We start from the raw sequence: 17052 nt of genomic DNA on the forward strand, positions 1-17052 counted from the left end.
ATCGATCTCATTCACAAGCTCCGAGTTGAATATGGCATCGAGTCATGTGGTACGATACACAGCAACAGAATGAGGGGCGCTGTTCTAGATACCGACGTCAACATGAAGAAGAATGGACGAGGGTCAGTGGACTTCCGTTTTGAAAGACATTCAGAAGTATCGGTAGTAAAATGGTATGACAACAAACCAGTCCATTTGGCTTGTTCATACTGTGCAGTCACCCCAATTCATAAGTGTCAGAGATGGGATGGCACAATACGGAAATACGTCGAAGTTGATCGCCCCCAAATCGTCCGTGACTACAACAATTCAATGAGGGGGCGTAGATCTTGCTGACATGTTCCTGGAGCTTTACATGACTGACATTCGCTCTAAGAAATGGTATATGAAGATTGTGTACTTCTTCTTTGACGTGGCTGTGAACAACGCCTGGCTGATACACCGCCGACAGTGTAAGCAGATCAATGTTCAGCACATGTCTCTGCTGTACTTCAAAATGGACACTGCTCGTAGGTTGGTTCTTACTGGCGTATCTCAAAGTCCTCGAGTTGGAAGACCATCCTTATCAGTGACCAAGCGCAATACGACTACCTCGCGAGACGGGATGCCTTCGGAATCAATGAGGTTTGACCAGACCTCGTATTTTCCAGATACGACTGAAAAGGGAAGGTTTCGCTATGAGAAGTGCGTTAGGGGTGGAACCAGTCGAATCATGTGTCCGAAGTGCAAAGTTCGACTGTGTTTGAACTCAGATCGCAACTGTTTCACAAATTTTCACCTACAATAGTATATGTATATAACTGACGTGACCATATGGTAACCATTCACATTTTGGATATGGAATTAAATAAAAATTAAAAATAATAAACCTGTTCTAGTTGAACCTCCAGGATCACTCTCTTCTATTTTCAGAATTTTTACGCCACTTCTTTATGGTTCAGGTCTGAAAGGGTTAAGTTCAAGTCTAGACGAATACTTTATTATCGACCAATTCTTTGTAGCTCATGTTAGTTTCGGAATTCTGATGATCTCGACAAAAAGCTCGCATAATTAGTTCGCAAAGAAGGTAATAGTTCATGTCAGCAATATTTAAATTATAAAAAGGCAGTCAGTTAACTGCCCTTTTGCAGGTTCTGAAGTTTGCCGAGATTAAAATAAATTGGCTTCTCCTTACAATTACCCTAAGAACTGTTTTTTTGTTGTTTTTTTTCATAAGAATGATGGCTACCTTTGATGGGATTATAGAAGATGGGCCAAGAATATTTTCACAAAATACATGCGATCCACTTGGTGTTTGAATCACAAAAAATATATTTTGTAGGTTAATTAATTTAACATTGTGTCCATTATATCTTAACCAGTCTACTTTCAAAACTTATCCCGTCTTGGCCACTAGTTGGCCCTCCAGGGAAGGAAGCTTTAATTTGATTTTCAAAAAAGTATTAGCTATATCCAGAAACAAACTCTTTGCCCCCAAAAAGTAAAAGAAGACAAGATTCTCGCTAAATAATGGCAAATTCTTGAAAAAGGCTCATATCTTCATATCTATTATAGGACACTGAAACGCAAAAGAGAGGTGCTTGAAAAAGTGACTGTCCACTGGAAATATTAGGCACATAAACTTCCGAAGGAAGATATGAGAAATCAACAAGTTTTTTTTTAAACCTTAATTTTCTGTCTTGTTATAGGTTTTTTGACTCCCTTTGCAGGTTCCGATTCTTCTTCGAAGTTTCTTTTACTTGACAATTATTTTTCCTTCTTGAAATTCAAAAAAATATTTGACACAGCTTCCGCGGCACTTTGTAAAACATATTTCCTAATCGGGGGTTGGACTACGCGAAATACTTTTCCCAAAATTGAGAGAAGACACCATAGCCGCGCAAGGTGTCAATTCTGCCTGTATAATACAACCCCCTGTGTTATTTAAGGGTATCTGTAAAACAGTCGACATTAGGAAACTGATGACGTTTCCCTCTTTGCCTGGCCTCTTTAAATGGAAGGGTGAATGACACACTTTTATAACCAATTTCTTTATAGCCAATTCATGCAACAAAATATCACCTCATATTTCGAAAAGCGTAATGAACCGAACGATTCTGGTTTTGAAGAACTGTCGTCGCATAACTCACAAAACGGTTGCAGTAATATTTCCCATATGACTGCGTTGCAGTAATATTTCCCATATGACTGCGTTGCAGTAATATTTACCATATGACTGCGTTGCAGTAATATTTCCCATATGACTGCGTTGCAGTAATATTTCCCATATGACTGCGTTGCAGTAATATTTCCCATATGACTGCGTTGCAGTAATATTTCCCATATGACTGCGTTGCAGTAATATTTCCCATATGACTGCGTTGCAGTAATATTTCCCATATGACTGCGTTGCAGTAATATTTCCCATATGACTGCGTTGAATTAAATTTGAATAGACGAACAGCCTGTGTCTAAGAAAAGGTTTAGACTCCTACCTATAATCCATAAACAACTTGCATAGAATTATTTTTGTCAACTTTATCATTATAATGTTTTTCTTATCCTAGCGAATCTCGTAAAGGGTTAGCCATTTCAATAGATTTTCTGCTTGTAATTCCCTTGTAAGCCCAATAATTCTTACTCGGTCATGTTTTTTACCGTAATGAAAGCATACGTTAGGATCGCTTTTTTTTAATTCTTTCAACTCATTTAATAATTCTAATATTGACTTGTAATTCTTCATGTTAGCAATTAAAAAATAAATGTAATTCTATTCTGAGCCTTAGATGAAATGAAAAGGTGTTGTTCCGGTTACAACCGTCGTTTCAAATAACTTTTTCGGTACTTATCTGTTATGTCGCAAACACTCAAGAAATGAAGCTAGGTTAATCCTAATGAAAGATACCAAAACATGATGCAAGTATAAAACTTCATAAACAAATTATGGCTATATATTTGCACATTCGGGGGGAGGGGGTGAAGCATAGTGGGTCTGCATGCAAAGTTGTAAGGAACGAAGGAGTAGCCTGTCATTTCAATTTTTTGCATCTGTTGTACAAGCGTGACGTTGAAATCAAGGAAAAATACAAATTGTTACCAAAGTTTATATTTTTTTCATTGACAGATGTGACTGTGGGGTGACTCGGGCATAGCATATGTTTAAAAAATCATAATGTTTCGTTTTAACCCCAAGGGAAATGCTAAAGCAGGGTTTTCATCTAGATTCCTATCGTATCTATCTACAATTTTTTTTCTAGCCCTGTCTACAGCTAGTCGGAAAAAAGAAAATCTATCTTTACTGTTGATTAATTTAAAAAAACTTTTCCCACAAAAGTGGTTTTTAAAGAAAAGTAAAGAGCACCATTAAACCTAAGACGTGCAGAAATAAAGTTAAATGGTATTGTAACTGTAAAACTAAACACAAATCACGATCAATAAATGAGTGAAACCCAGAACGACCAAAAAATATAACTGTAATCAAGTCAAACTTAAAACAAAGAGGAACTACCGCGAATAGGAGTAATGCTAACGCCCACTTTGCCTTCCAAATAACAGACTATCATTTGTGCTTTACTGAAAACAATTTTTATTTCGAACCGTGTTATTTTATTTGTTAGAAGATCAACAAACAAGGTAAAAATCACTTAAAAAAAAATATCTTTAAAATTTATATTATGGATAGATTTTTTTTCAGCTAGTCACAGAAAAGGCTCAAAAGCCGTTGACAGCTTCGACAGGGACTTTGGAAAAAACCCTGTCCTATTACTCTGTCAGGGTTAAAAACGGACCCCAAGGGTTTTTTCAAGATATACTATGCCCAAGTCAAACCGTAGTCACACCCGTCGCTACAAAAAATCACGTGACGCTTGTAGTACAGAAAAAAAAATTTAAATTACAGGAAATCGGTTTTAAAAGGTTGTGTCACTACAAAGCCTACCTCTCTCCTTACTATTGCCTATTGATATAATGCCTTTGCATCTTTAGCAATATTCGCCTTATAGACAGGGAAATGGCAATGTGTATTGAAGCCACCAGTTACGGCGGGTTTTATTTTGATAGTTCAATCATAATTCATAAATCAAACAGTTCGTGGTAACGAAGCGACCCGGCTCAATAGTAACCAAAACTCTAAAAAATGGAATTGTGATACCAATAGCTACATCAAGAGAACCGCATTTTAATGCTGTTTTTGAATATATAAGTTTCATCAAGTTTAGTCTTATACATCAAAAGTTACGAGCCTGAGAAAATTTGCCTTATTTTAGAAAATAGGGGAAAAAACCCCTAAAAGTCATAGAATCTTAACAAAAATCACACCATCAGATTCAGCGTATCAGAGAACCCTGTTGCAGAAGTTTCAAGCTCGTATCTACAAAAACGTGGAATTTTGTCTTTTTTTGCCACAAGGCAGACCACGGATGCGTGTTTATTTGTTTTTTTGTTTTTTTTCCAGGGGTGATCCTACCGACACAGTGGTCCTAGAATCTTGTAAGAGGGCTCGTTCTAAGGGAAATGAAAAGTTCCAGTGGCCTTTTTAAGTGACCAAAAAATTGGAGGGCCACTAGCCCCCTCCCACGTTAATTATTTTCCCAAAGTCACCGGATCAAAATTCTGAGATAGCCATTTTATTCAGCGTAGTCGAAAAACCTTATAACTATGTCTTTGGGGACAACTTACTCCCTCACAGTCCCCTTGGGAGGGACCACAAGTTACAAACTTTGTCCAGTGCTTACATATAGTAATGGTTATTTTAAAGTGTACAGACGTTTTCAGGAGGATTTTTTGGTTGGGGGGAGGGTTTGAGAAGAGGGGCATATGTTGGAGGAACTTTCCTTGGAGGATATTGTCATGGGGGAAGAAAATTTCCATGAAGAGAGCGCAGGATTTTCTAGAATTATTTAAAAAAAAAATAATGAAAAAATAAATATGAAAAAGTTTTTTTCAACTGAAAGTAAGGAGCAGCATTATAACTTAAAACGAACAGAAATTATTACGCATATGATGGGCTCACCTCCTCCTAATATCTCGCTCTTTATGCTAAAGTATTTTTAGTAACTTCAACTATTTATTCTACGGATTTTGTGATTCAGGTCATTCTTAAGAAATTAGGATGAAATTTAAGCTTTAGTGTAAAGAGGTAGGTACTGACGAGGGGGTGAACCCCCTCATATACGTAATAAAAACATAAGAATACAGAGGTTCGTAACGTATGCTATTTTGTAGGTTACGTATATCTTTTACTAATAAAAACATTCGTAACAAATTAAAAGTTCTAGTTGCCTTTTTAAGTAACCGAAAAATCGGAGGGCAACTAGGCCTCCTCTCCCACTCCTTTTTTTTCAAAATCATTCGATCAAAACTATGAGAAAGCAATTTAGGCAAAAAAATAAATATACAAATTTCGTTTTAATCATTCATCTGCGGAGAGCCAAAATCAAAACATGCATTGATTCAAAAACATTCAGAAATTAAATTAAAAAAACAAGGTTTTTTAACGGAAAGTAAGGAGCGACATTAAAACTTAAAACGAACAGAAATTACTTCGTATATGAAAGGGGCTGCATCCTCATCAACACCCCGCTCTTTACGCTAAAGTTTTTTACTGTTTTAAAAAGTAGAGTTAATAGAAAGAGTCAAACTTTAGCGTAAAGAGCGGGGCGTTCATGAGGAAGCAGCCCTTTTCATAGACGAAGTAATTTCTGTTCGTTTTAAGTTTAAATGTTGCTCCTTACTTTTCGTTAAAAAACTTGTTTTTATTTATTTATTTAACGATTGAGAGTCTAACAGTGTTCAAAATCATTAACAAGACACAATTATGGCGGGTGTAGTCGTGCGTCATTTGGATTATATTCAAGAGTTCAATATAATGTTGCCTGGGCATTAAGCTGCAGTGTATCCATAGGTAAACTATTCAAAGCCCCTGAGTAAAAAGCATGTAAATTTGGATGATAAGAAACGGGTTTATTTTTCTTGTACAGGTTCATTCTCGATTTGGGTTCTATCTTCAGTGTTTAGTGGTATTCTTTATCATGCTTTAAACATAATGTTCGGAACAATTATTTATTGTTTATTGAAACCAGAACGGTATGAAGAAGCTGTGAAACTTGCTCTGAATGTATATTTACGACAAGAAAGAGCCTGTCAACTGCTGAATGTGAAAAGTTTCCCAGATCATGACAAATATGCGGAAAACTACTTTCATCGACTGGCTGATCAAAGTTGTTCATATGTAGCCATTAACGAGGCAAATAATGAATTGGTTGGAGTCCTATTTAATTCAGAGGTGGATAGAAACAAGTAAGGATGCTTTATTCACTTAAGCTCGGAAAATACTATAAAACAGGATCATACATACTAAACGGCATGGGCAGATCTCCAGCATTTTTATTCGGGAGGGTAAGAGAGGGGTTCCAAACCTGAAGAATCAGGGAAATAGGATATCCTTCAGAGCAAAGGAGTGTTGAGAATTGGTTTAATAATGGACAATGGATACCCGATGGGGAAAAAAGAAGTAAAGATGACATGTGTCTGCCCTAAGTCTTCAATAGTACATTTTTCGGTGCTTACGTGTTATCCCGACCACACTCAAGAAGCGCAGTTAGGTTTATCATAATGGAGCATACTAAAATCTGATGAAAATATAATACTTTAGCTAAGAAACTAAGGTTAAGAAAATCATGGAAAGCATGCCAACCAAAATGCATTTTACTAAATACCTAACTTAATCTAACCTAACCAACTCTATATATTAAATAGTTAATTGAAATATACTTGCATATCAGTTTATTTCACTTAGACTAAGCTAATTATCTTCCAATACAGACAGAGAAACCGGTTTTAAACAGATCAAACTTCTTGAGTGTAGTTGGGATAACATATAAGTACCTATATATACATATATATATATATATATATATATATATATATATATATATATATATATATATATATATATATATATATATATATATATATATATATATATATATAATATATATATATATATATATATATATATATAGCTTAGCGTGAGTGTATATACACTACAATGTAGGGATACTTTAATTAAATATTTTAGTCAGGATTTCCACCGCCGGCGATTTATTACAAGATATGGTAATTTTTCACCCTCTTGGTGATTTTTCTGGTAATTTTCTTCAATCTAGTGATTTTTGATGTTTTTTTTTTAACTTGGTGATTTTTGGTGATTTTCATTAAATTCGGTGGTTTTCTACAAAAGTGGTTGACAGTTCATGCATGATTGGTTTTCACTGTTGAAATACATGTCCCATCTGTGCTAGCTACAGATTGAGCCTCAGAAACGATAAAATATCTCAAATAAAGGAAACATAGTCCAACATGAACATTGATTCAGCGGGCTAGGCTTTTTTTCCAAGGGGCCGAAAAGTCTCAGAAAAGGGAAGAAAAGATACTAGGCTTTGAACACAACATATATTTGGTTTTTTGGTTCTTGAACACACTACAAAGAGAAATTATCACAATTGATTTTGGTTCTTTAGGCTTTAGTTACACCTACTTGCCTACGACACATATTACAACCTGCATAGTTTACCCTTACTAGGACTGAGATTAGGCTTAGCCTAATTGGGTTTCTGGTTGGATTTTGCTTAGAAATCAATCTCTAGCATTTAAGTAAATGGACCCTCAAGCGGAGAAGTTTAATAGTTAAATTTTTATCTGATTTTCTTGTGTGCAGAATGGTGACATAGAACAAGCATAACTAGAAATGTTTCATAGTTAATAATACATCAAATTTAAGTCTGATATTCCTGCTCTGGCCTATCATTTTCATGTAATGGATTAGATTCAAATCATCCATATTCCCTGTGCTTGCTGGGCTTTGGTGGTGAACTAATTTTGGCATTGGTGTCCTGTTTTATTTTTCCTAGTGTAAGCTTGTATATCTTGAGACAAAGAGAGGAAGTATGCTCTATTCCTTTCTTTTAAGCCCGTTTTCACCGTTGTTTCAGCCCAGTTACATTGTATTACTATTTTGTAATGCTCTTATTTTATTTTGATTGTTTGTCTGATAGTTTTTTATTTTAGGTAACAAATAATCAAATAGAAAATTACCATGCAATATTAGTAGAACTACCTTGTACTTGAAATACTTTGTCTTTGTCTCAAGTCAATTTTCTCGCTTCCAATCTGATATCAGGACTCACGGATAGCTATTTAGAACATACAAGTATTCACGGCCCTATTGTTGTTTTTTATATCTGCTCTGCTTATTTAAGTTGTTAGAGTGAGGATAAATTATAGCGTTAGACCTAAAAATCTTGAAGACTCACAGTAGGTCTTTGGAATTCATTCCCGAGGTCACGAGCTGACGCATTAAGTAATTAGAGCTAGCGACAACAAATTTAGCACAAGAGGGGGTACAGCCCTGTCTGGTATATCTTGCGAACTAGTAGGTTCGCAAAATGACTGCTATTAAAAAGGTAATGATGAAATCTGTTTCTACTAGCTGGTGGGATTGTGACCTCTCTGGCTCTTGTATTTTTTGCCAAGATGCCTCTATTGTATGATACCTCCAAAACACAGTATTTAGATGATTAACCATAACAGGGATCTTGTCACAGGAACCAGGGGGAAAAGATTTGTCACCGTTTTTCTGCTATTTCAGCTTAGGCTTGACCCACGACAGTTTTCCAGAGGTAAAACAAATATATTTCAAATCGACACCATTTGAGTGGCCTTTTTTAAAGCTAAATTTTATCGTTATGGATGCCAATTGTGGCACGTGGATTAGAAACGCTCAAAAGCAAATCAAATTCGATATGAAGACGAAAGAGGAGTATCGTGGTTATTCCTTTCAATGGAAATCAAGAAAAAAGCAAAAAACCAAGGTTTTGCTAAGTAAAGACAAATAAAGGCATAATAGTAGTTAAATGAATAAAAAGGCTCTATTTATGTCCAGAAACAGGATTTTAGATCATAATTTAGTTAGAAACGGTTAGAAATCATCTACTGAACTAGTTAGCTTGGTTAGAAACCATCTAATATAATGAATTCTGGGGGCCTGATTTCCATAATTCTCTGTTGTAGTTTGCATAATTATGTTATTAAAGTATCTTATTTTGATCATAAGTAGTGAGAGGGTTCCAGTTTTAGACGGAGCCCATCCCCTCGAATCCCGGTCCGGACACTTATTTTAAAATTACTCCAAGACGTAGGTGCTTGTTAAGTAATAGAGTTTGTTTACTTGTGCGAATAATTTCTTTGGCTGTTACTTAATAGTGTTCGTTTCCCTACGTAAATTATTTCTTTGGTTGTTACGTAGTAGGGTGTGTCTACTTTTGATAATACTGTCTTTGATTGTTACGTAGTAGGGTATTATTTAGATATAGAATAGAATATGATTTATTGGCTAAAATAGCACAAAAACTAGCATAAGCAGGTCGGAGCAGTTACAATGATTAAACAGATGATAGGGGATGAACATAAAACTAAAAGCTAAATCAATTATTACAGTGGGGAAAAATATGGGACAAAAGAGTTTTTGTACCTCATGGTCAACATTTGAGACACAAGTCAAGTTGGGTATTGTATGAGTATTGGGTATTGTATTATTGGGTCAAGTATGACAATAAGAACTAAGGTATTTGAGACCAGAGTTCATGGTAAGGAAGTGGTGTCTCGATTCCAATGTAATAAGCTCGCCGTTAAAGTACGCATAGACTTTGTCCGATATGTTTGACGTGGCATTTTTTCAACTTTAACCTTATAGTTCTTAAATTTTAAAAAACGAATGGCCCTGACATTCGCCCTTGGAATTGAATTACTTTCTACACGGTTTCTACAAACACTTATGTCAAAACTTCCCTTTACACAGTGTGAAGGCACCCCTTTTCCAACTTTTTTGATATCCTCATGGTGCGTTTGCACGCAGCAAAACTTTGGACCTGTAAGCACACCATGGGATATCAAGTCACTCTCCATCTCGGATTTTAAAAATTTCAACTTATTGTGGGTCTGGTGCTTCACTAGCTCCGGGTAAATGACTCGTCCCAGTTGGTGTAGTATATTCGAAAGCTAATGCGCTCACCATTTTCCAAATAGTTTAATAAATTTTCAGTTTTTACTTTTAACAACAATGAATTTGTATCCCCTTAATAAACTTGAACTTGTCCCCCCCCCGCCCGGCCATCGGAGCTTACACAAATTGCAATGAATTTCCAACATGCTTTTTTTTAAATTTCTGAAATGGTACTGCCAGAGGCAATGTTTTTATTTAACACTAGCTGTTGGGGTGCCGCTTCGCTCCACCCCAACACCAAGTTGGTGGGGGCGCTTCGTGCCCCCCCCAAGCCCCCCCCCCCGCGTGCGTAAGTCGTTACGCGCCATATTAGTTACGCGCCATTGTAGTTGTGTCCCTGTGTCCCACCTGTGAATATAGATAGATATATATATATGTTTTTAACTACGTAAAACTTTCGAATATACAACATTCTTGGCTGCCCCATTGTCTGTGCATATACAAAGCCTTATATACTTATAATGACGTCATATGCAAATGCTCTTTTTACAAACAAACAAACATGCATACATACAACTTATTTTTATATAGATAGACTAGCTGTTGGGGTGGCGCTTCGCGCCACCCCAACACCTTTTCGGTGGGGGCGCTTCACCTCCCCCAAGCCCCCCTGCGCGCGTAAGTTGTTATGCGCCATATTATATATATATATATATATATATATATATATATATATATATATATATATATATATATATATATATATATATATATATATATGTTTTAACTACGTAAAACTTGCCAATATACAACATTCTTCGCTGTCCCATTGTCTGTACATATAAATAGATTTACAGGTTTACCGACTCTTGAACATGCAACATATAATTGCCCATGGGAAAAACAATCCGTATTCAGATCTATACCTCATTATTCTAATGATTGCCCTTGAGCTTTGTTGTTGGTGATTGCTAATCAAACATTCCCTGTGTCCCTATCGTCATTTATATATCCCCCTGTGCCCCCTGGCGTTCCCGTTGTAGTTGTGTCCCTGTGTCCCAGTCGTCATTTATAGTCGACAAACGATAATATTTTTAGTATTTTCTTTTTATTTATTTTTTAGTTTTTATCTTTTTTAGTTTTTTTTCTTCTTTTGTATTAATGCTAAAGCCAAGGTTTGAACCTGGAACCTCTCGGACCTAGAACCTGGAACATAACGCTTTACCAACTGAGTTACTGTATTTGTATTTGTATCGGATTATCGACGCTTCTTGACTACTAAGGTCCCTGCGTCGGCCCTGTAGTGCATTCCTGCTGCATGGTTCGATCTCTGGGTCCCGTATTACCACGCTAAGGTCAAACCCACTGCGCCAACACAGGTAGTTATATAACTGAGCTACTTCGGCTTGAATACAGTCGTTTTTGAATTGGTATGTGATGAAATAATTCAGACGTCATATGAGGACAGTGACGTCACTCGACAGACACACAGACAACTTACACATATGTAAATACGTCACCAAAGGCAGTGAAATGGCAGTTTTTGGCTTGCAGTCCGAAATCAGTGATATCGATGAAATCGTACAATATCAGGCTGGAAGATACATTAGCAGTAATGAAGCTGTTTGGCAAATTCTTTCATTTATCTATGGTGAAATTCCTTTAAAACTTGCATTGGTTTTTGTAAAAAGTGCTAGTACCATACGATAATGGACAAATTCTCCACATAAATTTGAAGTGTTTGGACTTTCATCTGTTGTATGTAAAGTAAATGTAATTTTTCTCTGCAATTTATCTTTTAATAAATCCTACAGGACCCTATATGAATGTACAATACAATCCCTAGATCGAGATTCTCTGCTAGTTAAATATAGTATAACAAAAGAAATGCTTGCAAAAACTCAAAATGTCATTTTATTGGATTTGTCCGGTTCTCAAGGTATGAGTATTGCCCGAACGGACACAGTACGTTTAGAGAGTACCTCTGCCGAACCATTAGAAAAAAGTTTAGCATTCGTCTCGTTAAATCAAGTTGAAAATCATTGGAAAATGACCCCTACTGGCTGTGATCTATTAAACCTCACACCATTCAAAGTTGGAAGCGAGTACAAGATTTTTAACCAAAAGCTGGGGCTTTCTTACACTACTATAGTGAATTTCTCGATATTTTGGACATATTTAGAGTAGCATTGTCAGCATTTATGTAGAAAATCCTTGATTGAAAGACTTTCTATTTGAAAATTCTCTCTCATACCTGTATAATATAAATCTCAGTGCCCTAAAAGTGAAATGCTTTAAAAATAATTGTGAATTTATTTACTGATAAAACTTGTATGTACAATAAAAAGTCTGTGTCCTTTACATTTCTTCTTCCACTTACAGGTAACCATCGGTAAAGATAAGTGGTGGCAGCTCGTCAGGATTCAACTTGTATTCACCTTGGCATGCAAAGTTAGGGTCCCATTTTCTACAATATAATGTAACTTTATTTTCACTATATCTTTTTGTGAAGTCAATGATACTTTTTGTTATTCATATTGAAAAATTCACGTGTTTCAGTTTGCTTATTTGAAGCAATGTCACATACTGTTTTTTCAAATAGAGAATCACTTTCTGTAACAGCCAAATAAAGATCAGTAGGCTCATAATCATAGCAACAATTGTCTTCACAGTGGTGACGTAGAAACCAGATTTTTTCCAGATTTTAGTCCAACAGTTAAAGCGTAGACCTGATTCTTCCTACCAAAACAATTTAAAACCACAATGATACCAGTCTCTTATAAATAAACTTAAATCTCGTTTAGGTTTCTTTCCTATCATACCAGGATTTGTATTCTCCCACTGATCACATTTATCATAGTGACAATTGGAGCATAGGAATCGTCTAGTATGAGAGTCACAAATCCCTGCGGGATAGAATTTTCAGTCTTTAATTGCTACTGCATATCCTCTATGCGATTTACACATATTGCATAATCTATCTGCACTTCTTATCATACTTGTCAACAATTGTACAATTCGCGCAGGACGACTAGCTGCCCAGTGTATACATGCATAATGGAAACGTACAAAACATTTTTTCAATATTTACTCTCGCCGCCAAAAGAAATTGACTTACGATTGGTAAAGAGTGTTCTTTTCTAGTTTTAAAGAAAGAGGAGTAATCAAGTGACATCAAAACTCAAAATCAACTGAATCCTTTCGAACGCGATCTTATAAATTGTCGATTTATTTATTGTTCTCATGAAAAATTATTTGAATAGTGTCTTAAACCTTCATTGAATTTCCAAGGTAGTGTTCAAAAGCAAATCCACGTTATTTCGTCTCTAATCAGCTGCTAGAGTTTTAAGATTAAAAAATGGGTAGATTTATGAGACATAAAATCATGCGAAGTCTTCTGATTTTAGAAAAATGTCTAAACCTAAGTGATCGTTTTCAAACTAATCTGTACAAAAGAATATATACTCTCAGAGAATGCTTGCTGATATTCCAAATGATGAATCTAAAACAAGAATAACAGAATAACAAGAATAAGAATCTAAAACAAGAATATCAGAATAACAAGAATAACATTTTCGATTTACAAATATTTTATTGTATATATATACAAGGATATATCACTCATTTTTCGCATACTGATTCAACTTAATGTCCTCAATATATTTTATTATTGCATTTAAAGCAGCTTGAAGTCTATATATATGCATTATATTAAGTTTTGCTAACAGCTTCAAAACATAACTCCTCCTTCAATTTGAACTTGCTCAACGGTATCACATATTTTGCATACACCTCATCCCATTCAAGGCCTAGTCGAGATCCTCTTGTAATTTCTACTGCTACATTTGGTACTTTTTATCTTTTGTATCATTGCTGTTACCACCTCCACTATCACATTCTAAATAGTCAAAACAAACGACGCATTTTTCGCTAATAAGAACGACAATCATGTAAGGACTTTGAATATACATGATTCAAGGTACAAACTGAGCCTGTTACCCTTTAAACACCTAGTTTCAAACAGAATATTAAGAGTTTTGCTCCTCATTTTAAATGGGATTTTTGTTCTCCATGCAAAACGAGCTGCAGACCGACCAGGTGAATAAACATTCGAAGTTCATTCTGTTTTGGTGACATGACACAAAAACGAGTGAAGTCCTTATTTAGTTCTAAAAAATGTAAAGCTAAGCTCACAAGTGACTTGGGGCCATAATGAATTAAGGCTTGACTCTGTGCAGAAAATGGTTAAGCCCTGATCGTGATTGAAAAACAAGCGATGCTTCGACTTGATGCAAAAAAGTCCAAGCTACAGACTTTCAGTGATAGGGTTCGGAAAACCAGCTAAATCAATGCTGTGAGCTGACAAGGCGCAAAAATAGGATAAGGGTTGATTTGATGAAAAGACAAGCTAGTTCCAAGCTTTGAAATTTTGCGAAATCAACTTGAGCCTTGTGCAAAAGTCAGCTAAGTCTAAACTGTGAGCTTACCCAGTGCAAATAATATAAGTCTGAACTAGGAGTAAAAACAAGCTCAAAGCTATATCAAGTTATTTAGCTGCACAACTACACTCATCCCCATTACCATCAATGTTGTGTTTTCTTTGTGATTTTGAAATCTTTTTTGCGGTTTGGATTTTTATGTTTAGAGGCACAAACTAGGTCGGTGATCGCTTAAACATCCCCGATCTCCTAATCACCAAATTTGCATTAGCCAGTGGATGCATTAAAAGGGTATATAATCAATTCGACCCCCCCTCTCTATCGCCATAATTTCTTTTTTTAATTAAAATTTTGGTGAAAATTGTGTTCCCATCTTTAAATAGAAAGTTGTTTTCCCTCAATATGGGTTAAGGATTTTCGCAGCTTATATTGTTGTTGATAATAAACTTCAAACAGTTTATTCAAAGATAGTCTCCTTAAAACGTAAATTATCTTATAAAATGACTATCAATTCATTAGATGTAAATTCAACACAATTCTATATCTTCAATAAATAATCTGGACATGCAGAAGTACATTATTAGATTAGTCAAGAAGTGGTCTCCTCTCACAGAAGTTTCCGTATTTTAGAGAACATTAGTACATTAGTAAACAGTTCAGGAATTCGAACTTTTATGACTATACCTAACTATACTATGCTTGCAGGGTCAATGGTCTTTCCAAAGATGAATGTGGTAATGAAGAATGGGCGAAACTCCTTGCCGTCTACAAGCAGAATAAGGCATCAATTCCCAATCTATTTAATCACTTTAATGTTGAAAAATACTTTTACTTGGGCTACCTTTCTGTACGGCCAGACTTTTGCTCAAGGGGCGTTGGAGCATCACTTTTAAGACAGTGTGAGGACTTCTTAAAGAGTAAAGGCCATGGGCTGGCCGTAGCTGATGTTACTGCAGATCAGACTAAGCATATATGTATAAGTAAAATGGGTTTTAACGTGTTGGGTGAAATGAAGTATAAAGACTTTATTTGGAAAGGAAAGAAAATACTAGCTCATGTTAACGAAAAAGAGAATCTTAAATTTGTTGCCAAGACTTATTCAGGTACATCAATAAAAAAGCTGTAAGTAAAACTCGCTGTAAGTAAACAATAACTACCGGTACCGAAATAGGTCTCTACCACAAATAAGAAAAAAATATCGTTAGTGTGAAAGCATCAACATACTAAAGGTATATAGCTCATAGTAGGCTAAATGAAATTTAAATATCAAGATTCAGAAAAAAGTTTAAATACAGTGAATTGTGAAAAAACATAGTGAATAAAACTCATTCATAATGGAATTTGTTATTACAGTTTTGATTTCAAAAGAATAATAGGTCTTTATGTAGGCTATAACCGTGTATGTTTTGCAGTAAAAATTGAATTTGTCCAGTGAATAAAACACCCAACGTGTATTAGATTTTTTGTGCTTGAAAATTCTATTTTGAGCGTCTTCAGAGCTCTGATATGAGAAAATATCGAAAGTCTTATTTTACCCTAGGTGGTAGATGAATGTTTTGCCCTAAATTGATGATACTCTTTAAATTTCACTGTTTATAAGCCGACCTAAACCTAATGCTTTTTTCCTGCCATTTCATGATAATTTGGTAATATTTATGTGATTAAGTGAACAAATAAGAGGAATCTCTCAGTTATTCCCGCGCAAATTCTATAGGCCATCAGGAAAATAAAATTATCGCCACTGCTGATAATCACTTGATGTCAAATTCCGGTATAGAACTTGGAAGGTTTTAAACAAGATAGCTAGCCCCTTGTTCCCACTGCTGCGTCAATCCCAACACGATTTTTTTCTGGCGGAACAGACGTACGACAGAATTCGATGGAGGTTCACAAAGTAACGCAGACTTTTGCGTCACTGCGACAAAATCTAGAAGCACCTAACAGCCAAAATCAGCTTTTCAATCAGCTCCTTGACTTTGGTTATGATTTTTTTTTTCAAAACAACGCATGCGATTTGTCTTATGAGTTGAAATTGTCTTATGAGTATTCAACGCATCCAATATCGCAGCAAAACGTATAGTTTGTCGCTTGTCGCATGATATGTGTCATTTGTCGCATGTCGCAGGATTTTGCGCGAAATCGCAGGAGTGGGAACCAGGGGTAACTTAGTAAGATTTTTAAATTGCCATTTCCACATCAGCCGAAAGGGCACTTGGGGGCCTTTTAAATGGAACCGGACTGATTCAGAATAATTTTTAGCAATGTGAATAGCGGATAGAAACAACCAGGGTCGTGTCCAGGATTTTTTGGAGTGAGGGGGACGAGTTTTAATGAAGGATTTTTCAGGGTTGGTAGGGGATTAAAAAACGATTTGAACAATTTAATATATATATATATATATATATATATATATATATATATATATATATATATATATATATATATATATATATAAATAAGTTGTTTGTCTGTCTGTCGACTGACGTCATTAGGATTGAGCTGTATGTCGTCATGAAGTTAGTTGTCGTCATGTTTGTTATGACGACGTCATGTTTGTCAACTGATGAAATTACAGACCGGAACACCGGGACACAAATGACGACCAGGACACCAGGAAACAGGGAATATAAATGA

General features: G+C 35.6%; 1 protein-coding gene across 1 annotated transcript; it reads left to right on the top strand.

The window, feature by feature from the left end:
• Positions 1–5891: 5891 nt before the first annotated feature.
• Positions 5892–15758, top strand: LOC136029178 (uncharacterized). Its single transcript, XM_065707295.1, has 2 exons — positions 5892–6276; positions 15124–15758. The coding sequence occupies exons 1-2, from the start codon at positions 6023–6025 to the stop codon at positions 15542–15544; spliced, it is 675 nt and encodes a 224-aa protein (XP_065563367.1). The 5' UTR covers positions 5892–6022; the 3' UTR covers positions 15545–15758.
• Positions 15759–17052: the final 1294 nt, after the last annotated feature.

The sequence above is a fragment of the Artemia franciscana genome, chromosome 7 (genome assembly GCF_032884065.1).
Source record: "Artemia franciscana chromosome 7, ASM3288406v1, whole genome shotgun sequence".
In the NCBI taxonomy this organism is placed as follows: Eukaryota; Metazoa; Arthropoda; class Branchiopoda; order Anostraca; family Artemiidae; genus Artemia; species Artemia franciscana.